Genomic DNA, 24,074 nt, shown 5'->3' with positions numbered 1-24,074 from the left:
TGAGGGAAAAAAGAGAAAGAGCTCAACAGAAAACAGACCTTTTTATCTGTTTTCTTTTGATCTTTTGGGGTTCTTTTTTGTTGTTTTCTTCTTCTTTTTCCTGTTTTCTGTGTTATTTGCCAAGTACTGAATGTGGGCCTTGCTTGGGATTACTGTAATGACCTTTATATCACTGAAAAGAACAGTTTCTACTTTCAGAAACCACTGAAATTTTGTGATTGCACAAATGGTGTAAGAGTTATGGTAGTTTGACCTAAAAGTTTAACCTAAAACCTATGGGAGAACAGATGCTCCAGTTGGTTTTAATTGGTTAAATCCGGCACTTTCCTAACTAGTAAGTGATTTCACAGTGGCCATCTTTTATATACAGTTACAGTCTCTATTCTTAACATATTAATGCACTTTTTAGAGCATTGACACAACATTGAGACAGTATGTGACATCATTTTTTGAGAGCTGTATAAGAAAAAACAACATGAAAGAAGTGACACAGGAAAAAGTTACCCAGATGCTTGTAGTTGTATGTAAAGGAATGCAAAAGGATGTAAACAGATTTTCAGTGGGGAATATATAGCACGATATCGGATAACACGTGTGTGCTGCATTGTGAGGTTGATATCAGTGAGTGAAATCGGACACTTCAGGACCAGTGGAGAGGTTACCGCTAAACCCTTGGGTTGACTTTTCTGCTCTTTACATAAAGTAAACATCATTTCTTGTAAAAAAATATGTTGATATTAAGCATAATTTGTGGATTTATTAAATTCTGATTGCAATAAAATTGTTGCAATGTTTCTCTTATGAAAATGTTTCTCTTATGAAAACAGAAAGTCAGGTTTGATTTGTAGGCAGGTGTTTTAAACAATCTGTCCCACAGTTAAATAACAATGAAAAATCTGACATTTGCACTATTCTTGATATGAAAAGATATTAGTAAATGTAATCTAGTGTGGTTTATCACTCTCACAGAGGTCATTACAGTCCACATCACCTTCAAAACGCACACACATACACTCACGCATACTCTTTCCCATGCCATCATCCTGCGGTCAGCAGCAGGTCGACAGAGCGTGTGGGTCCCATTTGGAGACAGTGTGTCTCCGAACAGCCTTTTGTCTGTGTGGCATTTGAGTGACAGCAAAGAAGAGGTTCCCTATATTTAGGCCCCTGAAAACCAATCTCTGACACTGTGTGTGCCTGAATGAGTGTGTGTGTGTGTGTGCTTGTTTGTGTCATCAGTCTGTCAAAAGGCAGCCCTCTTCAAAGAGAGAGAATGCCCTTTGTGCCGAGGTTAGGACTCTGGAGTCTGCATTGAGGGTACAGAGAACTTCTTTATGAGATGACAGATGAGTGGTGTGTGTGTGTGTGTTTGTGTATGTCTGGAAGACAGGGGAAAAAGACTGCGTATACGTTTATGTCTATTTGTGGGGACTGGTTCCAGTTTTAGACCTTGGGAGTAGAGTCATTTTTCAAAAGGGAGGGTATTTGGTTAGTCTAGACTCAAAGGGTGGTTAACAGGGGTAGGGGCTGGGGTTAAAACATTTAGTTAGGCTGGTTAAGGTAGTTTTAAGGGCATTGTATCAGCGAAGGTCCTCACAAAGATAGAATTACGTGTGTGTGTGTGTGCGTGTGTGTGCGCGCGTGTGTGTGTGATAAAAAAGGGCTTCCCTGAGGCAAAAAAACTAGGTGTGTGAAAGAGCCCTGTGATCTGCACTTTTGATGGAAGTTGAAACATACAGCGAACGCACACGCACACACACACACAGAGGGTCCTGTTACACAGACAAAGTTCAGCGGTTGAAGTTGGAGTATGTGTGTCTCTGAAACCTTCCCGGTGTTGCTGTGAACTTGTCAAAACGTGAACTTTTCCTGTATCGCCATCTTTCATTTAACTTCTGTTACCTCTGCTTGAATGACAGCACAAAATTAGAACTGTTGATAATCTCTACCAACAAAAATGGGAAATATATATATCGTTTGACCACCAGTACTTGGTTCTCAACTGTGTGGAAACAAGACTTTAAATTAGAGGAAAAAGAACAAGTTAAAACATTATGAGAGATTATTAATAATAGTCATCATATTCTAAGTCATACATTATAATACTGTATTTTATGTGGCAGACCTACATTCAATAACAGGGTTCCATCAGGAATCAACTTTTGGGTTTGTGTAAAGTTTGGTCAGAAGGTTCCTTTGTAAGTGTGCATGCGCCATTAGCGTGCTGCCTGCTGTAACCTACAATTTCCTTCGGGATTAATAAAGTATTCTGATTCTGATTTATTTTACTGTTTTTATTTATTTTTATTTTACTTTGTTAGTTTTCTTGCATTTACAAAACTCTGATCTTCTTTTTCTCCCAAATACAGAAAACTAGGAATAATCTGACTTTAATCAGTAGAAGAAAGTTTAACAAGGGCAAAAAAGTGAATGGTTTTTAGAAACATTTATCAAAAGAGGCTTTTTTCCTGGACATTCTGATTCATGTACAGTTCAGTTGAAATTTGTAAACTGCAAAGCTAGTCAGAAGCATAACAGTTTTTTCTTATTGTAATTTTCTTTTAGGTTTTTATTCCATGTGTCTACGCTTTGCTCGTGACACTGCTCCACATTCTGTCAAAACAAGTTTCCTTTCCACATTCAGGCTTCTTGTCATCTTCCCTTAAGCTTATTCCTCTGTCACTTATCTAATCCAGTGTTTCTGTGTCTGTTCTCTTGCAGAATAAAATCCTGAACAGAACTGGCTGCTGCCCAGTTTGCACTGAAAGTGAGTAAGTCCTTCTCCACCCGTATCCTTCTCCCTCCACACAGTGATTTGTGGGATTCTCACTGCAGTGTCTTCTAATCTATATATCTAGGGAAGCCCTTTAATTTGAGCCCATCAAAGTCTTAAAATATCTCAAATATATTTATATATATATATTTTGTTTGTGGCTGCACAAGAATCAGAGTTATTGATACTGAATGTTTAGAAAGCTAATTATACGTCAGAACCTATGAATTGTTCTTTTTATGAGCAATAAAAAATAAAATCTCAGTCTGGCCTCTGCACTTCACTTGAGTGTTCCCCGTGAACTTCAGTCCAGACTGTGGTTTACCCTTTGGGTGATTTTACTTTAGCTTTTGGCTTCAAACTGCAGCAAAAAATCCCCCAAAATGTTCTATTTCAGGACTACAAATACTCCATAAACCCCACTTGTGTATAATATAGAGTTTAGATTTAGCTGGTCAGGCAGATGTATTACCACAGTGAGTCATATTAGTGCCACATATTTCAGCATTTATCGTAAATTATTTTTCCGCTGTTAGCTGTCAGATTTCAACATGTATCCTTTTTTATAAAGTGCTTAACTTTGGGTTGCCTCGTGCTGTCCAGGGACCTACTGCTGTTCCAAAGTTCATGTTGTAGGCCACTGAGGTTAAAAAAGGCATTTGCTTTCTTTGACTTCTTTCTATCTTTCTTGTTTAAACATATCAAGAGCTTTCTTTTTCTTTGTCCTACTTCAGAGCCAGGCGTGTGTACAGTCTTTGGCGACCCTCACTACAACACCTTTGACGGCAGGACCTTTAACTTTCAGGGAACTTGTCAGTATGTTCTGACTCGTGATTGTGGTAGCATTCCCTCTGGAGGGCCTGGGAATAACATCAACCTCAACAGCCCAGATTCGAGCTTCACGGTAAAATGGAAGGGTATCACTTCATAATATAGCCCACAACTGAGGGCATACTTCCTCTGTAATTAAATGGAATTTGAGTGTATATACAGGAAACAAATAAATAATTATATTGTAAGTAAATTTAGATATTGGGTTGGTAATTTTAAGTAGTGTGCAATTTCATGGTAATGCCGGAGGAAAACAAACCATATTTCCCCATCTTATATCATAAGCATGCTGTACTTTTCAGGCCGCAGGCCTTATTACAGAGCGAATTAATCTTTATTTTATATTTGTTATGTTGATGTGCATGCTGGATGTCCTGTTATTCAATTATTCATTTATCTTACCAACTTACAACAAAAAACTAAATACAGTCAAAATGTTACAGTATAATGATGGAACTTTTTTGATGGTTTTCTTTCACCATCACTGGTCAAATATAATTTTCAAAAGGAGTGAAATACCTGAAAGTTAGGCCAAGCTGTATTATAGTATGTTATTGATAGAATTTGGAATACACTAGGATTTGATCACATGTGTACTCAGAATGGGATGAAAAAATTGGGAAACTGCTCATCTCTGCTGACTTTTTTCACACATTAGAAACCAAAAGAAGCTGAAAATTTATAAAGACATCAGGACTTCTGAGACCTCAATAGATCCTGAGTTGTCCTGTTTTATTGGCTTTTAATCTCATTACTTTGATTTTAGGTGTTGGTGAAGAATCACGCCCGGAGGACTCGCTCCTTCTCCTGGACTCAGTCTGTCGAGGTGAGGCTGGGCAGTTTGATCCTCAGCCTGCACCAACACTTAACTGTACGGAAGAATGGTACTCGTATCGCCCTGCCCTACCATGGTCCTGGGGTGCATGTAGACCTGGATGGATACCTGCTCAAACTCACCACCATTGCAGGTCAGTATACGTCTTTCTGATCCAAGTTTTTAAATCAGCAAATATTGACCTCTATCTGTGGTCTCAGCTGAAGGTGAATTAATCATTGGAGAGTTCTTGATAAAATATGGCATAGCTCAGTGAGTGGAGCCTGGTTTTCCATGTATGATCGTCTATTTAACATTCTGTGTGGACCTTTCACCTGATTTGGTCTGACTGTACCTGTGTGTGGCCTTCTGTTAAGCGTCAGCAGAAGCGCAGGAGTCTTCTGCCCTCTCATGCCACTCAAATAAAATATGCAGAAAGGTTATTATGAATTTTTTGTCCAAAATTAAAGCAGCTTTAAGAATAACAGCACAAACTTTGCAGATGAAAACCACATATCTGAAAAATTAGTTGATAATTTACAAGAGATGGTTACAAATAATAAAGATTTTGTTTCTAACCTCCACCTTTTTCTGCAGGTCTGGAGATCACATGGGATGGTGACAGTTTTGTGGAGGTTGTAGCTGCTCCCCATCTGCGTGGGCGCCTCTGCGGCCTTTGCGGCAACTACAATGGCCACAAGCGTGACGATACCATGGGCGGTGACGGGCAGTTCAAGTTTGACGTGGACGAGTTCGCAGAGTCGTGGAGGGTCGAGGGAAATGAGGTTTGCACCAAACATCACCCGCCTCGCAGGCCGACTTCATTCCTGTGCCCCGGCAGCGTTAAAGTCAAGTTCAGGGCACACCGGGAGTGCCAGAAGATAAAATCGTGGCTTTTTAGTAAGTGCCACAGTGTGGTGGACTTCGGGTCTTTTTACAGGTGAGGAGAAGTCTCAAGTGACAACTTAATTGTTAAAGTGCCAAACACTGTAGCTTGTCACACGTATCCATTTCTCTGTCCTACCATAACCATACTTGTACGAGGCTTTCGGTAAAATCTTTTTTCATTACAAGAACTTAATCTTAAACAAAACCAAATTCTGCCCTCTGTAGGTCGTGTGTGACGGACATGTGTGAGTGTCCGGTCCATAAAAACTGTTACTGCGAGACCTTCATCGCCTACAGCAGAGCCTGTGAGAGGGAAGGTGTGCCCGTCCTTTGGAAACCCGAAGCTGCTTGTATGGGTGAGTGGCAACACTCATAAATCGCAGAGCCTTCTGAGAGGTGCTCTTGACTATTGGAGCCAGTCTTATTTGGCTTTTTGTTTTTTGTTTAAAGAAAATTCTGCTCACTTCTGAGCAAACCTGACACTTACTGCAGCTGCCATTCCAGTTCATAGTACTCCCTTTTAGAGAAGTAGAAAAGGATTAACCTTATGTATGCTTAAATTCCCTCTTTTGCATGACATTATCGTTCAACCTTGATAAAATGAACAGTATGCATTGGGTTTGGTATGAGTGCATGAGAAACAGCTAATTCCAATGAGAAGCTGCTGAGAATCTGCTCACGTTGACATAATCAAGTCCTAACTTTCCCCCCCTTTCTACCTTTTCTTCCTCTCATCAGCCACCCAGTGTAAACACGACGCAGTGTACGACACCTGTGGTCCAGGCTGCACCAAAACCTGTGACAACTGGAATGAGATCGGACCGTGCCGTAAGCCCTGCGTGGCCGGCTGCCACTGCCCCGCCAACCTGGTGATGTTCCAGGGACGGTGCATCAAACCCACAGCATGCCCTGGACGGTGACCCCTATGAGCTGGGGGAAGGGGACTGAATTAGGGAGGGTCATCTGAACTAAAACTAAGGGTCCAAACTAGCAAAGAAGAGTTTGGGAAGACACTAAAGGGTCTCAAGTTGACAGATAAGATGCAACAAGGTACTCAGGGTCCATAACTTCACAAGGAAGTACGCTGTCGTGACTTCGATGCCAGCGATCCAACCAATGGTGACGGACTGAAGGGAAACTCAGATGATCATCTGATCACGGAGCGTTCGATTTCTGACTTCCTCACGCCTCTTTGTCACACTGTTACTACACCAGTCGCCACCAATTACAGTTTTGGAGAATAAAAACTAAAATCTCAAGCGACAACTTAAGTGGCATTTGGAGATTTTACAACTCACGAATTACAGGAACTACGGCATGTTGCCATGGCCCCCCAGGAAACAGTCTGGGGCCAGCGGACTCCTGTTAGAGCCAACATGGCGACTGAGTTTCTCTCGCAAACACATTAAAGTGAACAACAGAGCATCTGCATTTGGAATAGTGAGATTCAAAGTCAGAGAAACTCGGATTCATCATATCAAAACTGAACTTATCATCTCTATTCCATCATTTCATACTGTAAGCTAGCCAGATTTATATGAAAGACGGACAAGCTTTTATATAATTATTGTTCTAATTATTAATATTATTGTTATTATTTGTTGTTGATGTTAATTTATATATCAGTCAAATGAAATGTCGTAGCAAGAGCCAGAATCATGAATATAATTGTGTTATAAATGATTTAAAGGGAAACAAAAGCTATTTATGTATTTGTTGTGTATTTTTTGTTACTGTTTGAAGAGAAATGCCCAAATGTGACTCAGCTGTTGCACCATCGCAGGGATTAAGTACTGTATTGTATTATGCTCAGTGTACAGGTTGTAGTGGTTAGTAAACTGAAGGTGTTCGTGTAAGCATATGTTTCACTTGACGATAATTATTTAAGACCAGCAATATAATCTTTTCTCGAAGTTCATTTTCGACTGTCGTCCTTCATCTATGTAGTGCTGGAGAAAAATCGAGATTACGGCTGCTAGTTCAAATCCCAAAAGAAGCCAGTGTTGGAAAAACTGAAGTAAAGCTGATTTCATACTTGGATGTTTATCTGTGGCTCCTTAGATTTATCTCCACTAAAGATAAAAGACACGAATCTTGAAAAAAAAAAAAGATGCAAAACTATTTTAAATACATTTGCACAGCTTTAATACACTTCAAATTTATACAAACATATTTCACATGAACACATCTCTAAAATAAAACATAAGGACTAAAAGCACCAAATACATTGGAGTTCATTCAACAGCAAACTGAGTCTCCAGGGTTGTACAGGTTTTAGGGGATTCGACGTGTGTCCACCTGTTTCAGTGGTTTCACTCACTTTGACAATTCGCCACCCTCTTTCACTTCAAGCCATGTTCAAAAGCAGAAAAAAAAAAGACTGCAGTCTGACCCGGGTGGAGAAACAAAACACTGACACATGGAAGATAGTGAATTTTCCCCCTGTTCAAGAAGAAATACTTACATTTCACCTGCTACTGTAACTCTTCCTAGTACTGCACAGTATGACAGTCTTATAACTCACAATCATGTCTGCTTTGTTATGTGAGTTAATGAAGAAAAGACTAGCTTCTGTTTAGAACACTGCCCTTAAAATGAACGTAGCTATGAGTCGATGTCAAACATCAAAATGTTGATGCTGCACATCCACTCATAAAATCTCTCATTTCAGGAGTACAGGATAGCAGAAAACTAGAGCAAATTTACCCTTTTTGGTAGCTGACATCTTTTTGAATAAATGATGCAAGTACTGGGATGCCAGTCACACGTGTTTTCAACTCCTTGCTGATGTTTTCAGTTTGCAAGCCTTGTATTGCTGAGGTTGTATATGGGATAGTGCTATGCTGGGAATTACATGAGGTCAGCTGTTTCAAAGTTTGTTCAACATTAAAAGGTGCAAAATGTGAGTGTGGTGGCTGGAGTGGATGGAGAATGGTCCATCCACTCCCACACAGTCCTGAGAAGAGGCTTAACAGCATCTGTATGTGTCTGCATGGGATTCAGAAAATACACTAAGTCATTCTGTAGTTGTTCCTTATGTTAAATGTGGTTTTTAAGTAAATGAAAGTTCAGTTTTAAGCCGTCTGTACAGAGTGATGTGTATGTAAGGGGCAGCTGGATTATTTGAATACACTTGTTTCTTCCTCTGCAAATGAATGCAGTCACACAAAAAGCTTTTGAAAAAGTAGCATGTCAGAGCCTCGGTCCCGAACCACAGTATGGTATATGGGCCACACACATTACTGTGGTTGCAAGCATTAAACCAAAGAAAATAGCCTTAAAAATAGAAAATAGACCTAAAAAGACGCGTTGGGTCACATAAAGCGGGTCTCTGCAGACAGCTGTATTGATTAAAATAGACCCTTACAATCTCAAATTTCACACCAATTATAATAAAGTACATCTAATGTTAATCTTAGAGTAACTATTTAATTATTTTTATGGAAATTTCCTTTAAATATGACCCAAAACTTGTTACCAATTTCAAAAATGACAATCATCTGGAGTTTCATCCTAAAATTTTGCATTCGTCAAAATTTCTTTAACAACGAATACTGTGACCTTTAAGTCTAATCATTCTGTAATAAAACTCCTCGGTTTTCTCTACACTGTGGCTTGTTATACTGCATTCATAATCACAAACAGTATCTTCACAGTCTCTAGCAGAAATTGGAAGAAAATCACTGATACAAATCACAATTACACATAAACTACTGAAAAAAATTAAAAGTACAATTACACACTGGTGTCGTTAAGTGATTTTCACACATTTAGGACACAGCAAGAGATCTGTTTGTGTTCTAACTACTGGAAACACTATGTTTAGTTTATACAATGGGTGGCACCTGTTCAGAGGGTGCAGGAAGCATGATAGAAAATTAATATTACCAGCTCTATGCACACACAACCACAGTGCAACAGGGATCTGACCAGTTAAAGTCTGTTTGACTTGTGGTTTGACCGACTGAGACATTTTCATTGTCACATACAACCACTGCAGGCGATGCCTGGAAACATTTCAGAGCTGCAGTCAATGCATGGAAAAGGCGTTACACTGCGAACATTCCTGTACATCTTGCACATGACGAGGGGCATTTCAACTCTTTGGCATTTTCAGAAAATGACACATTCACTTATTTTTTCCAAGCTAGAATGCTTTAAGGCGTGGAATGGTACAATGGTATAGGTTTTATATGAAAATACTGGAGCAAAAAAATAAAATGTTCTCTGTTTGCAAATGATACATAGCTGATACAACAAACTTGAAAGTGATGATTAATACATTGCATGCTTCTGGGGCAAATTAGTTTCCCCCTTTAAGCGAGTTTAATTTGGTTCTTTGATTTTATTTCAGTATTTTAATCTTGACAGAAATTTTGTAGAAGCCGACCCCGATGCACCTGTCTCCTTTCAAATATGATTAACTTGTCAGTTATGGCCTCACAGACCGACTGGAGGATTAAAATCTGCATTTTCCTCTGACCATCAGGAAAAAAAAGCAAACATGTGTGTTTGTAACTACTGTTTCATATAAATAAGCTTAGAAAAATAAAAGCTTGTGTGTCTGGCACCACAGAGTAGACAGTGGAAGTAAAACGCAGCTGGTGAGGAAAGTTGAGCAGCTAATTAGTTTGACATTTTTTGGGGGGGTGGCAGTTGAAATCAAAAGAGAGCTACAACACTAGACTTACATTCTATAGCTTACTTACATGTTATTCATACCAGCAATCTGAGTTTCTGCTCGTTGTTGACTCTTTTCTGCCCCCTTGTGGACATAAAACAAACTAATTGGAGCTTTAAAACAACATGCAGCATGTTGCCCTGTTAATTTTCCATGAGCGTAGATAAGCAAACCACAATCTCAACCTGCTAAAAGGTGACATCTAGTGAGTGTAGTGTTGCTACTTAAAAAAATGACCAGCAAACAGCAAACTAAAGTTAGCATCAGCAACTGATACTGATTCTGCATCATGTTCCACAATGACCTCAAAAACTTAGTGGATGACAAAATACCTGCGGCATTTGTTTTCTTTGCTTTGTTGCTATTTGCAGCTCATCTGTGCAATTCTGCTATTTTTGTACTCTTAGCAAAATGAAAACAAAAAACAAATATTACAGCGATGATCGTACAGCTACAGAAAATCTTGCTTGCCAAACCATAAACAAAACTGAAAGAAAAAAAAAATATTAATGATACAAGTAAATAAAACTAGCTGCTCTAAGTACAGAAAATATGTATGTGCACTCTAATATATAATCTTCCAAACCTCTGAAGAATTTTTCTCTTTGTCTCCAGTTTCGCTATACAAAACAAGATATACATCTAATAAAAAATACACTCTTAAGTTCCAGGCTGGCCAGCTTTCAGGATATACTAAAGCAAATTAAAAAAAATATATGTAGTCAAACCAACCTACACAGCTGGGGTCAGCTATCACAGCAAAGAAACAAGTCAACCAGGCAGAAAGGAGGAGGAGTGTGGACAGAGAGACTGACCAGCGGAGCTCAGTCGTCATCGCTGTCACTGCCTGACTCGCTGAGCTGAAGGTCATTTCCTGTGGGGAGCACAAGATAAATGACCATAATACCAAAAAGGCAGTGTGGTAGCACAGAGTCACTGGCAGTGAATGAGCAAGATTAGCAGCAGCACAGAAAACGAATGCACGCATGCATAAATTCCATCTCTTGACCTGACCAAGTCTAAGTATGACCCAAAGGTACTCACGGAGTGTGTTCATGAGCTGGTTGTTCCCCTGCTGCCTGTCAGGTCCTCCGTTGGCCATGGGGTGGCGGCTGGGTGACGTCTGGCTGAGGGGTCGGGGGGTCTCGAGCTCTCCGTCGCTGCTGCTGCTGTCATCGCCGCTCCCTGAGGCGCTGCCCGAGTCGGAGGAGCTGCTGCTGCCGCTGCTGCTCATCTGCTCTATCACCTCCACCTCTGCTCGCAGCTCTGTTAAGAACAGCAGAGAATCACTACAGTTAACACAAAGACATTCAGCATTTACTGAAAAATTGTTTATAACAAACTGTAATGTCCTTATATTTATCTAGAACTATGTGATACTTAAGTGTGTCACGTAGCATATGTTTAATATAGAATATGTTATTTGTGATGTTAGTCATAAACTATAGTTATGCCAGGAAAACAATCTCTTCTATTATGAGCTGTGGCCGTGCATCACCTTCCTTACCTCTCTTGATGTCATCGAGCTGAGGCTCTGGGGAGGGGTTGTCCTTAGATGGGGAAGGAGAGGTTTTGATCCCAGCCCCGGGTTTAGTGGGGGCCCTAAACTGAGAGGTGGGCTGGCTGGACCGAAGTGACTGCTGCTCAATCCGGGCCTGGATCTTACTGCTGCCCTCTGCCCTGTAAAACACACACACAACAGATGGGATTTCACCTGGATTTATTTAAGAGTAACATAGAAGCCAGTCTGAACTTCCCACTTCAATAACCTTAATTTTGTAATCACTGATATCTCACCTAGTTTTCTTGACCTGGATGCTGCTGCTCAGTTTCTCCAGTACAAACTCCCCAGTGTCGTGGTTAATGATGAGCACACAGTCCTTCTGGTATGGCCGCTTGTTTCCTTTGAATACTGTCATGGGAGGGGTAGAGCCCTGAAAGAAAAAAAAGAAAATGTAAGAATTAAATATGGACAGTCTTGGCTAATTTTGCCAGACCCTATTACATTAAAACAGTGGAAGAAGGTATCATTATACGGTGCTTATTCCTGGTGTGACTGACTCACTGACTTCAGTTTGAATTGCTTTGATTGTACAAAGTCTGTTTTTACCCTAGATACTGGATTTCTAAATGTGCAAACATAAATACAAATGTAGTATCTAAGGTAAAAACAGACTTTGTACAATCAAACAAGCTTGAAAAATCAGTATTTGGTATGACCACTGTTTTCCTCAACACAGCCGGAACTCTCTTAAGTAAGCTTTCTTGTAATTTCTTCAAGTGGCCTCCAGGAATAGTTCTCCATGCTTCCTGAAGGACATTCAAAGCTCTTTTTGGATGTTGGCTGCCTTTTGTTTTGTTCTGTCAAAATAATCTCACACTGCTTCAATAACGTTGAGGTCCAGGTCATTCCACAACTTGTTCTTAAGGACATGACTTTCAGATTTTGTTCATCTGATGTAGATTGTAGTTTTTTGGGGTTTTATTAGGCCTACCACTTATTCTTTTATCTTCTAAATGTTCACTTTTCAACTAATTTTCTAAGGACTCCCTGCAAACCATGCTGAGATATGTCAAGTGTACACCTAATAGCTATTTGGGAATCACCTAATTGGTGCAAATGTTATGGTATTTTATGCCAGGCAATCTGTTATAAATTGACTGGCATAAAATACTAGCAATGCTAGAAACAAATTGCCTCTGGAAATGGTCAGATACAAGGACTGGAAAAAAATGCAGCCAGTATTTAAAAAAAACAAAAAACAAGCAAAAGAACAATCAAAAAGACCTTGACAAAACCTGGAAAAGTATTGCTCAAACCAACTTAAAAAAACTACAAGAAAGTCTCACAGCTTGGAAGCAAAAGGAAATGAAAAGGTGTTTATAAACTTTTGCACAGTACAGACTGTGAACAGATATTCATCTGACATGCAAGTGCCACACTTCCTGGTAGTACCAATTCAGTCAGTATTTAAGGGTGATGAATTTGATGCTAGAAGAATGGAAATTGTTTTATTATTTGCTTAATTTACAGAAAGAAGTGCACATCATGCAGTCTTACTGGAATATGAGGTAGTGTTATGGTAACTTCATCTCCTTTCCCAACTTGAAGCTCTCCCTCACAGCTTGTGTCAATCGATGCTGGTTTGAAGTCATCTGAAAAGGAGATGCAACAGATAATTTAATCAGATGCTTTAGGAGACATTGTATGTAGGTAATTCCAAATACATAGACATTTTATTAAGTCTCTTAAACAAATATTGAAAAATTATGAGCCGACGAACCCAGACTTAAAACCTGAGAATGGGGAGTAAAACGATAAAATTCATTGTGTATAATGCTGCCACACCATTTGCAACAAATACTTACTTATATTGTTTTCTCCATATAATTATCCATACACAGACTGTGTAAGACACAGCCTCTCCGTCCATGTGAGAAAGAGAGTCTGACACAACAGTAATCTAACAGTGCGCTTTGTATGGTGCCAAAGTTTTATTTAACACATCGCGCAGTCTGTCACACTTACATCTGATGGTGTGAAAGGAAGACTTTGGCCTCTTCTCAAAGCTTTCTCCGAGCTTCAAAACATGCTCCTCTTTGTCCAGCAGCGGATTCGTGCTCCCGTTCATGGCTCCGTTGGTTTAATAGTTACTAAAACTCGCATTTAGGTCAAATCCCACAAAGAGCCGAGAGCAATCTGGCAAGTTGAGCAGGATCAAAATAAGATGCCAACTACAACACAAAGTTAGCTTGCTGTGGCTAACAGTTAGCAAAACATCACGTGGCCACGCCTTTTCCGCTTTTGGTCCGGCTCTCAAATATCGCCGAAAGCGGGTTGTGTTAGCAACTTAGCCTGTTTTCATTAAAGTAAAAGATTTTTCAAAACAAACAAACAAAGCATTTCACTACATAATAACCTATGAAAATGTTTTCAGTGCTTTAATTTAGTCAGTAACGAGTAATTATATAAAACGCGCCACTCGATGAGAAACGGAATTAAGTAGTAAAGACTACACGACATTATTTAGTTAACGGACAACATGGATGCATTAAATGTGGAAAAAGTACGGCTACCCTCAAATTGGTTTTAAAATAAAACTCTAAATCAGTTAATTGGGGTTAGCATGTTTGAAAGGTCTATTTTTCATAAACGAGTATAAACAGAACGTGGAGACACTTTGTGGCAGTTTATCATGGCATTGTCAGAAAGTGGGGTTTTGAGTGGTGATATTAACTGTACACATCCTGGAAAAGAAGAGGAGTCAAAAGACCAAGCGAACACCCCCACTGCCAGGGTTTTAACTCTGGAGGAGCAGGAAAGACTGAACGGTGAGCGGGCTCTGGTGTCTGACTTCAAACTGATGAAGTTGGAGAAAGAAGCGCAGAAAAACTGGGACTTGTTTTACAAAAGAAACACAACTAATTTCTTCAAGGATAGACACTGGACCACCAGGGAATTTGAAGAGCTCAAGGCATGCCGAGAGGTGAGGAAATATTTACAACAGACGACACCAGAGGAGATTCTTTTACAGGATATTAAACATAACATCTGTATGTTTTGAAATATTTGAGTTGTATGACTGACATGCATGTGGTATTGTGTGAAATAGATAAAAAATGTACTGATTTTAACGTGTACAATGGACACCCTAAAGGAAAATTGAGGCTTCACAGGACATGACTTGACATTATCAGCTGTGTAGTTTCTGATTTTACTTAATTACCACCTAATAAAGTAAATGCTTTTCTCTAGAGCTGATATTTAGAGGTCAGTTAAAACACAAAGCTTGCAACTTTAAACAGTAATTTAGCATAAAGGATATTGTAAAAGTTTTTAAGTGAGTTTTTTCACTATTAAAAATTATTGAGCTGAGTTGAGAGACATGAGTAGACTAATACCTTGTGTTTGTGGCTATTTTTAATTTATCTTTGTCCCATCTGGCTTGCAGTTTGAGTCCCAGAAGTTGGTGCTGCTGGAGGCAGGCTGTGGTGTTGGAAACTGCATCTTCCCTCTGCTCGAGGATGACCTCAACATCTTTGTTTATGCCTGTGACTTCTCACCACGAGCTGTTGAATTTGTCAGAGTAAGCTCTATTAGTGAAGCTGTAATACTACTTTACATTCAATGGATTCAGACATTTTAACCTGAGAATCTTGGAATCAACAAAAAGAGAAAAAAAAACCACTGAATTTTGTAAATAACATTCTTTCCTTTTTTTTCTTTGTTTTAACAGCAAAACCCTCTGTACTGCCCCGACCGCTGTTGTGCCTTCCAGTGTGATTTAACTAAAGATGACCTGATGGAAAATGTGCCAGAAAGCAGTGTGGATGTCATCACACTCATCTTTGTCCTGTCAGCTGTCCATCCTGACAAAATGAAGCTGGTTTTGGAGAACATTAGCAGGGTGAGAGCAGAGATGGCGTGTGGATAGATTTAGTATAAGTCTGTACTCCCAACAGCTTGTAAAGTTTAAATGTTATGATCGGTGGGAGAGTTCTCTCCTACTGGAACTACACAAGCACTTGCTTTCTGTACTCATAATGTAGATAAAACTAAATGTTTGATTGAAAGAAGCCTTTAATATGATGATGTATTTGGTGGTTAATTTCTAGATATGCTTTTAATGTGCCACATTAGTCAGATTGAAATAGTTTAATGTGATTTGCATGTGATCTTAAGGTGCTGAAGCCTGGGGGATTTATCCTCTTCAGGGACTACGGACTTTATGACCATGCCATGCTCCGATTTAAACCCGGAAATAAGCTGGGAGAGAACTTCTATGTACGGCAAGATGGAACTAGGTCCTACTTTTTCTCTAAAGGTCAGTAGTTTATTTTAAGGAAGTTATTTTTTGTTGATACTAACTTAGCTTATCTGTATAATTAGAGATAGATATATATTACCGGTTTAGAAATGTGTGAATTGAGGCTTCACACCTTTTATTTCAGAATATCAGCACATTCATATGCAAGAACATTGACCTCTCCTTCCTTGGTCACTCATTGTTGAGATAACCTTTTCAAGTAGAGAATGCTCAATTTATGCATTTCATCTTTTTATGACACATCAGAAAATCTCTAAACCTTTTTTTTTTTTTTAATAACTGCCCTCAGAGTTCCTGGCTGAGCTGTTTGAGAAGACGGGCTTCAAGTGCGTTTCTAATGACTATGTTCTTAGAGAGACTGTCAACAAGAAGGAGGGACTTTGTGTACCCAGAGTGTTCCTGCAGAGCAAATTTATGAAACCAGAGAGCTGAACTTTGCGTTTGTCGTCTCACAGATCTACAGAGGTTTGGCAAAACATAGCACTGAAATGTCAGATAAAAACTGGACAGTAAAAGGTGAGGGAAATATGTGCCAAAACTTTACCAGAATGGGCCATCAAGGTAATTTAGCAGTATGTACTCCTGCTATCTGCTGACCAAACCACCTGAGGAAGGCTCCCAGAAAAGCTCTGCTGCCAACATCTAAAGGGATTTGATTGGATTTTTTTCAGAGGAAAGAAAAGGCATTAAATATGGTTGTTTAAGCGTGAACAGTTTGAAGTCACTTTTTTTTTTTTAAACGTTCACAGTTTGTGATACTGTTCTGAGAAACACTTTAAATATAAACCAGTAATAGGATTGCTAATAGAATTATGACTTTCTTGCCCTTCATTCCCCTAATATTGACTTCAAGTCATCATTTAAAAATGTATTTTTTTTAAAATAAATGTATTTTATTATTTTCCCACATATACTGTGAGAGGACATGGTAATCTGTGTTTTATAATTTCCCACTTTTTTATGTGAAATTTTAAAGTCTCTCATTCTGTTTGAGGTTCACATTTTATGGGCCATGAATCCCTGTGGTGGATGTATGGATATTTCCACGTTTAAGAATAAACATGCTAAATTTTGAGCCTTTTTTTTTAAAAACTATCTTAACTATCTCTCCTTCAGACGATTAAATGAAAATGTCTTGCCTGGCAGATGTCACTGAATGTTCATTGTATAGAAACAGAGAAGAAACCCACATTGCCCAAAGCATAAATACAAAATAGATAATTAAATTATCTTTGAATTCTAAATTATTATTCTGTAATGTTTTTTCAACTTGTAGATTAAGACATTTCAGTCTATATGAAAAACTAGATGAGCAAGTGTGTGAACAACCTTTGAATCTAAATATTTATTGTGAAGACACTTTATTTCCTCCTTTGATTTCTGAGTAGCAATCAATTCAAAGACAGTAACACGGGCTACTAAAAATGCATAAATTAAAAATCTATTTAATGGAGAAAACACAATAACAAAAAATTAATGACAGGAAAATTATTTTATTTTATTTTTTCTTCCTTGTACCCATTTGGAGGACTCCATATTAAACAATTTAGTTGATAAAAAAATTTACATTGATCGCACTGGAAAAGGTCTTTTGAAGCATAAACACCTGTAAGCAGTATGAGCACAAATCTATCAAGGTTCTCAACTGTGACACACAAAGGCCTAAAAGAGAACTGCCCTTACTACAATACCATAAGCTGCTCCCAAGATCAACATGTTTGCCGTTGTTTCGATTTAACAACAAATATAAGAGCTTTTATATGTGAATGCAGTTTAGTTAAGTTTTGCATTCATGTATGTTTGCCTTCATTGTACAGTACATTCTGCTAAGAAAAGACCACTGTGGTGAATCGGTTTAGGGCCTGTCAAGCTACTTGCAACATGCACTAAATGTGGCTTCCTGTTCAGCAGCTGTGTCGCCCACTGACTTTCCCAGTTTAGAACACATTAAAGATTTGTTGTGCCTCTCAAAACAGAAATGTAATTTGGTGTTTGACACAGTGCAATTTATTGGCATCACAGTGTTTCATGTCACAGATATGAAATTACCATTTTCAGATTTTATATGTTATCCAGTGGTGAAAAGTCAAAGATTTTGGGCGTCTTTAGAAATCACATTGAGTATCAAAATTGCATGAATCCCAGTAAAATTTAATGTAGTCAAATAAAATAAACCAAAATGACAATTATTTGAGTGAATGGGATGTGGGTAAAGATTAAAATAATAAATATTTATATTAAAACACAATTCAATCTTGTAATATATTGAGCTAGTAAAGTGGGCTATATTGTTTAAACAGTTCATGTATGTTTTTAAACATGAACAAATATTATTCATTTTCATGACAGTAATTTCATAATTTGCTAATTAGTAAAGCTGGACTAGTACTAGATTACGATCATGAAGATTGTGTCATTAATTAAACAACACAATGTAATATTCTGAAAACGTTTTCTGTGGTTCTGGAAGAAAAGATGTGGTTACCAAAAATGTAACGAAATTAAAATTAGTTTCATTCCTGAGAAATTGCCATTTGCTTCAGTTCTATGTAACAAATTTTTTCATGACTTAACTGCTCAGTCACCCTTAAAAATGTTGAAAATTGTGATTAGTGAGATCCGGTGATATGTTAAGCGAGGTGCCCTATTTAATCTGACCATGCATGCTGCTTTAAGACTGACTTCAAAGCAGTACAGTGCAGTTGATACAGTTTCCTGTCCCGTGGTTTGGCTTCTTCGAGCTTTCTACTAGTAAAGCGAGAAATGAAAGTGCCAAGACAGTTAAAGATGCTCGTACCTGCACGTTTACTCGTGATCTATGCTAAAAGCAGCACAAGTTCATTCTTGGTTGTTATGTTTTGTTTTGTTTTTACAATCATTAAATAAAATATGATGAATGATTTTGATCAGTCAAAATAAATACAACTAACTAATTCTGTTGGAGAAATTAATGTTTTATTAATTTTCTGCTATATTTTGTGGGGATTATCTGTATTGTTGAGTTTTATTTTTTTATTACATTTTCTTTCTTTATGATTTATTAATCATCATTCAGGTTAATTATTTCTGCCGTGGCTACGTGCTCTGTAGTGTGTGGTTTTAAAAAATAAATAAAATTGTGAGTATGAATTTGCATGATGACATTGTGGTCTGAGAGATAGAGGCAAGTTCCAACCTTGATATTTTTTTTAAACCTGGTGATGGTTGCTGTGGCTTTTCACACCTTTTTTGCAACCAGCTACTGCACCGACACAGTCAAACCAGCACGTACTTAAAGGTCTGTTTGTTCCACTGAATCTCTCCACATTGCAGCAGCCTGGGTTTCTTTTCTTCTCTGCTTTCACGTTCAACATGTGTTCATAGCATGGCTTCCAGGTGCAATTTTAACACTTGATTGTTGTTAATTTGTTCTTCCAAACTACATTTTTTTTTTTTTAGTTTTGATTTCAGTTTCCACACTAAATTATTCTGGCAATGATGACTGAATCTGATATCCAAAAAGAAGTGCATTTATTTTGGTCAGTTTAGCAACATATTGCTTTATTCTTTCTCAATGTATTTTTAATGTTCCCTTACATTAGTCCAAAATTCACAGCACCAGTAAAATACAACCTAACATATGCATAGTAAAATTGATTTGTATTATAATATGAGCCTCCCCTATTATAAATGACACAATTAAAATAAAAAGTAGCTGCTTTGGGACTACTACTACTGTATATTAACGAGATTACAGACAGAGGAGACATAGTTATACGATAAATCTTTAATATGCAACTGAAGCAGTTATACTCTATGATGAAACATTAAACTTATAAAAAAATGGTGAAAAATATGTTTGATCCATTTACTTCATTCAGCCAAAACAGAGCAAAGAGGTGTTCTCGAAATGCTTTTTGAACAATATTCATCAAAGTATCCATCCCAAAAAAACAGCTGCCTCAGTCACTGATCTGTAAAAGAACAGACAGAATAAGACATCAAATCCATATGTAGTAGAAATTGAGTTTATCTCCCCATCTTCCCACAAAGTTAAAAAATTACAAATATTTCAACTCCTCAAATACAAAGCTGTACTGAGGAGTAGATTGTTATACTCAAAGTTCAAAAACGACAATCCTCTAATTTTTGATAATGACATATTTAGTGACTCTGATCATGAAAATACCTTTGACATCAACAGTGATAAAATGGCCCATGGCTGTCTCTCCACTTGCTGTACACATAGCTTTGCACTGAAAGGTACCGGTGTCATTTGGTGTCACGTTGAGGATCTCTGTCACAACCAGTCTGCGTCTTTTCCCTTCAGAGATTGTCTCACTCACTGTTGTGAAGTACTTTTTGGGGTTAATTAGCTCAACACTTCCACTGGTGACATCATGCCACACAACATGCACCACACCACACGATTCGAAGTTATAATGTGCCTCACAAGTTAGTGTGACTGATGAGCCTATAGACGGAGTGAATCTCTTCTGTAGGTAGCGGACTTCCAAATTATCTAGAACATAAAAAAACAGTGTTAATATCTCACTTCATGAAAATAAATTGAATTCCCAAATCATTTTTGAGTCACTTCAAGTCAGTGCTACTGGTGTGTGTTAAAATATCATCTGCCCAATGGGAGCTGTTCAAAGAGATGGTAAACTGAGTGTGATGGGTCTTTTATGATGTTTGTTGCTTTCCAGAGACAGCAGGATGTTATGATATTGTTCGGAGCAGGTATGTGTGTTGTGTTCTCTACAGTTATATTAACTCTCTGAAGGGCCTTTTTGTGAGCCCCAGAGCTACTGCTTCTCATTATCAGGACATTATAGGTCAGGACACTCTCAAAAACGACACCACCCATGTTGTGGCAGGTTGAATTTCCTGACAGCTGTCTGGAAGTTTACTCACTGCTGTGCGCTTTGTCGATCAAACAGTGCGTGTTTTTTTTTCAACTGCTATCTGCAGTTTTAAGGATTACTAATCAAAATATTATTGCTTATGTTTTTACAGCAAGAGTAAAAACCAGAAGTCTAGGTTTTCTTCATAACAAAATAACAGATCAGTAATTGTCAGATAAATTGTGGTTATATTTCATTCTTCCTTGAATTGCTTACTTTTTCTAACAGAAATAAATCAAGAAAAGTGAAACTGTATCTTTAAAAAGTGGGATCATTTCTGATATGTAGACATATTTTTTTTTCTGCTACCACTAAAAAGACTTATGAGGTCATGCAACTTTCACTGAGAAAATAGGGACTCAAAGCACGCTTCCTCTTCTAATAAACCACTCCTCTTACTGGAATGTTGTGTAAGCTGACTACCACACCCTTTTCCCTATCGGAGTTATATTCAAATGTATTATCAAGTGAAATGGCGTTGCAGCTAGACCGAGAAAAGCTCTGCTGTTCCATATGTTTGGATTTACTTAAGGAGCCAGTGACTATTCCCTGTGGGCACAGCTACTGCATGAATTGTATTGAAAGCCGCTGGACTGAAGAGGAACATAAAAGCTACAGCTGCCCTCACTGCAAACAGACCTTTGCACCAAAGCCAGACTTGGTGAAAAGTGCCATGTTTGCTGATTTGGTTGAAGCCCTGAAGAAAACAAGACTTCAGTTTGCTCCAGCTGATCACTGCTATGCCAAGCATGGAGATGTAGCCTGTGATTTCTGCACTGACAAAAAGCTGAAAGCCCTCAAGTCGTGTTTGGTGTGCCGGATCTCCTACTGTGAGCTCCACCTTCAGCCTCACTACGAATCCTCTGCCTTTGAAAAGCACAAATTGGTTGAACCGCTAAAAAATCTACAGGAGAAATTTTGCTCTCATCATGATGAGGTGATGAAGATCTTTTGTCGCACTGACCAGCAGGCCATCTGTTTTTTGTGCTCCGTTGATGAACACAAAAATCACGACACAGTCTCAGCTAAAGCAGAAAGAAACAGTAAGCAGATGAAGCTTGGGGTGAGTCGGGAAAAAATCCGGATGAGAATTCAGAACAGAGAAAAAGATCTGAAAGTTCTTCAGGAGGAGATTGAGGCCATCAATTTCTCTGCAGATAAAATAGTGAACGACAGCAAAAAGATCTTCGCAGAACTAGTTTGTCTTGTTGAGAAAATGAGCTCTGCTTTAAATGAACAAATCAGATTCCGGCAGAAAGCTGAAGTTAATCGAGTTACAGAGTTAAAGGAGAAACTGGAGCAGGAAATTGCTGAGTTGTGGGTGAAGGATGCGGAACTAGAGCTGCTCTCAAATACTGATGACCACATCCAGTTTCTACTTAATTACCCTTCACTGTCACATTTAAGTGAGTCCACAGACTTGCCCAGCTCAGATGTCCATCCTCTTCTGTACTTTGAGCATGTGACAGAGGCTTTGTCAGAGATCAGAGGTAAGCTGGAAAATGTTCTAAATGAGGAATGGCCAAAAATCTCACTAAAAGTGACTGAAGTGGATGTTTTACTGCCAATCCCAGAGCCAGAGACAAGAGAAGAATTCCTACAATATTCTCGTAAAATCACGTTGGATCCCCAGACTGTCAACCCGTGGATATCATTATCTGAAGGCAACACAAAAGCAACAGTGATGAAGGAAAAGCAAATATATGACTGTCACCCAGACAGATTCACTCACTGGCTTCAAGGCCTCAGCAAAGAGAGTCTGACTGGACGTTGTTACTGGGAGGTTGAGAGAAGCGGTGGGGGAATTTTAGTAGCTGTTGCATACAAGGACATTAGCAGAACTGGGGATGAGAGTGGATTTGGAAACAACGACAAGTCTTGGGCATTAGGATGTTTTGACTTTAATTACTATTTCAGACATAACATTTATGAGTGATGCTTCTTTGGTATTAAGTCAGTGAAAAGATTAGAATAAATATTTCACATACTGTAACATTTTCTATTAGTCCCAAAACCTTTAAGCCTCACTTTCAAGTACGGTTAATGGTCAGACTACAAGCTGTTATTAACACACATTTGATTGTAACAAGGTTATACTGCCACGGATATTTCTACATACATATTTTTATATTTAGATGATTTTCTTGGCTTAATCTATGAGTATAATTAGAAATGACGTATCGTGTATGGTTTTATTGAGATAGATTTTCTGGCGATGACACCATCCATTAACAAGAAAATAAAATATAGAGAAAAAAATTAAAAACTGTTTACTAACCTGTCTCCTGAGCAAACAACAGCGAAAAAGTCATCAACAGCACCACTGCAAAGCCAGTAAACCATGACATTGTTGATAAGATACAACAGCAGGAATCACCAGAGATGAACACGAGGACCACAGCACAAATGGCAGGCTAGGTTATAGGTTTCACATAAGATGCATGAACACCACTGGCAATGTGTGAGTGTGTTTGCAGATGCGTGGGTGGAGGATATGCAACTCTGTGCTCAGCTATGTGTGAGTATCTGCATTCCATCTGACCACCACAAACCTACTGCCTCTCTTTGCGCTCTGTTGAAAAAACACTTTTTTGTTGCCTTGAATGCAGCTTTCACTTTTACTGTGCACTACAGTTAAAATTCAGTCTGTCTTGCCACTGTCTGTGTTGTTACAGATAACCCGGTGTATGATATAACAGCCTCATTACCGTACGTAAAAAAGTATTTGAATATTTTAATTTCATTTGATTTTCTTAAGAACCTTACCCAAACCCGAGGTGGACTGTTTGTTTATTTTTTTATTTTTTTAATCCCTGCACCATCTTAATTGTGACTAATTGTTTTGTTTTTATTTTTTCACTGGGGATCGCACTGCAAAGACTGAACTCTAAGTCAGTTGAAACCAAGAATAACTTGCACCAGGCTGATGGAAGAGAAAGGTGTGGGGAAGAACTAGAACAACTCGTGACTTCAAGCAAATTGTTGATAGAAGTAGTGTACAGTGTCAGACAGCACTTCACATTGTAAATGGATATGACCCAATCCATACTACTAAAGCAGCCCAAGTGTTTCTCAAAGCAAAGAAATTAGATATTCTTTGATGGCCAAGCCAGTCAGAATATTCGAGCTAGTAGATCTCATTTTTAGTAGAAGTAGGTGTACATAAATCTTAGTGAAGAATACTGTATAGAAGAATACTGGGTGTATCCATATGTACACATGTGTGTGTATAACTTGCACATATCTTTCTTGTGTAAATGTACATTTGTTTGTGTTATTGTTTAAATACTTAAGCTATTGTGTATTTCACACACATGGAGAGATGCCAAACTGCCTTTCATTGTTCTTGTAACAGTGAAAATAAAGAGCTATT

At 38.4% G+C, this 24,074-nt stretch overlaps 5 protein-coding genes across 6 annotated transcripts in view; 3 read left to right on the top strand and 2 right to left on the bottom strand.

The window, feature by feature from the left end:
* The window catches only part of bmper (BMP binding endothelial regulator), a 36,930-nt gene extending 28,127 nt beyond the window's left edge, over positions 1 to 8,803 (top strand). Inside the window, exons 11-16 of the mRNA XM_087848406.1 lie at positions 2,722 to 2,767; positions 3,508 to 3,677; positions 4,371 to 4,572; positions 5,016 to 5,358; positions 5,532 to 5,662; positions 6,045 to 8,803. Coding sequence (XP_087704532.1) covers positions 2,722 to 2,767; positions 3,508 to 3,677; positions 4,371 to 4,572; positions 5,016 to 5,358; positions 5,532 to 5,662; positions 6,045 to 6,226 — 1,074 coding nt within the window. The 3' untranslated portion in view covers positions 6,227 to 8,803. The remainder of the gene's footprint in view (positions 1 to 2,721; positions 2,768 to 3,507; positions 3,678 to 4,370; positions 4,573 to 5,015; positions 5,359 to 5,531; positions 5,663 to 6,044) is intronic.
* Positions 7,426 to 13,801, bottom strand: eaf1 (ELL associated factor 1). Its single transcript, XM_006791781.3, has 6 exons — positions 13,517 to 13,801; positions 13,049 to 13,143; positions 11,785 to 11,921; positions 11,495 to 11,667; positions 11,032 to 11,253; positions 7,426 to 10,861 (listed from the first exon to the last, which is right to left on the bottom strand). Exons 1-6 carry the CDS (start codon positions 13,617 to 13,619, stop codon positions 10,812 to 10,814), a joined length of 780 nt encoding a protein of 259 aa, XP_006791844.1. The 5' UTR covers positions 13,620 to 13,801; the 3' UTR covers positions 7,426 to 10,811.
* Positions 13,802 to 14,003: 202 nt separating this feature from the next.
* On the top strand, positions 14,004 to 18,884 carry mettl6 (methyltransferase 6, methylcytidine). Its single transcript, XM_006791780.3, has 5 exons — positions 14,004 to 14,474; positions 14,940 to 15,074; positions 15,225 to 15,395; positions 15,671 to 15,812; positions 16,105 to 18,884. Exons 1-5 carry the CDS (start codon positions 14,184 to 14,186, stop codon positions 16,245 to 16,247), a joined length of 882 nt encoding a protein of 293 aa, XP_006791843.2. The 5' UTR covers positions 14,004 to 14,183; the 3' UTR covers positions 16,248 to 18,884.
* A 679-nt stretch (positions 18,885 to 19,563) lies between these two features.
* On the bottom strand, positions 19,564 to 23,226 carry LOC148100570 (uncharacterized). Of its 2 annotated transcripts, XM_087847828.1 has the most exons (3): positions 22,980 to 23,226; positions 19,984 to 20,316; positions 19,564 to 19,768 (listed from the first exon to the last, which is right to left on the bottom strand). In XM_087847828.1, exons 1-3 carry the CDS (start codon positions 23,047 to 23,049, stop codon positions 19,761 to 19,763), a joined length of 411 nt encoding a protein of 136 aa, XP_087703954.1. In that variant the 5' UTR covers positions 23,050 to 23,226; the 3' UTR covers positions 19,564 to 19,760. The 2 variants fall into 2 exon arrangements, with proteins under 2 accessions (XP_087703954.1, XP_087703953.1); XM_087847827.1 differs by lacking the exon at positions 19,564 to 19,768 and having other exon boundaries at positions 19,937 to 20,316.
* LOC102784066 (tripartite motif-containing protein 16-like) lies at positions 21,105 to 22,637 on the top strand. Its single transcript, XM_035908126.2, has one exon. It carries the CDS (start codon positions 21,105 to 21,107, stop codon positions 22,635 to 22,637), a length of 1,533 nt encoding a protein of 510 aa, XP_035764019.2.
* Positions 23,227 to 24,074: the final 848 nt, after the last annotated feature.

The sequence above is a fragment of the Neolamprologus brichardi genome, chromosome 11, assembly GCF_056152115.1.
Source record: "Neolamprologus brichardi isolate AB-2024 chromosome 11, ASM5615211v1, whole genome shotgun sequence".
In the NCBI taxonomy this organism is placed as follows: domain Eukaryota; kingdom Metazoa; phylum Chordata; class Actinopteri; order Cichliformes; family Cichlidae; genus Neolamprologus; species Neolamprologus brichardi.
This window is presented reverse-complemented; position numbering and strand designations above follow the sequence as displayed.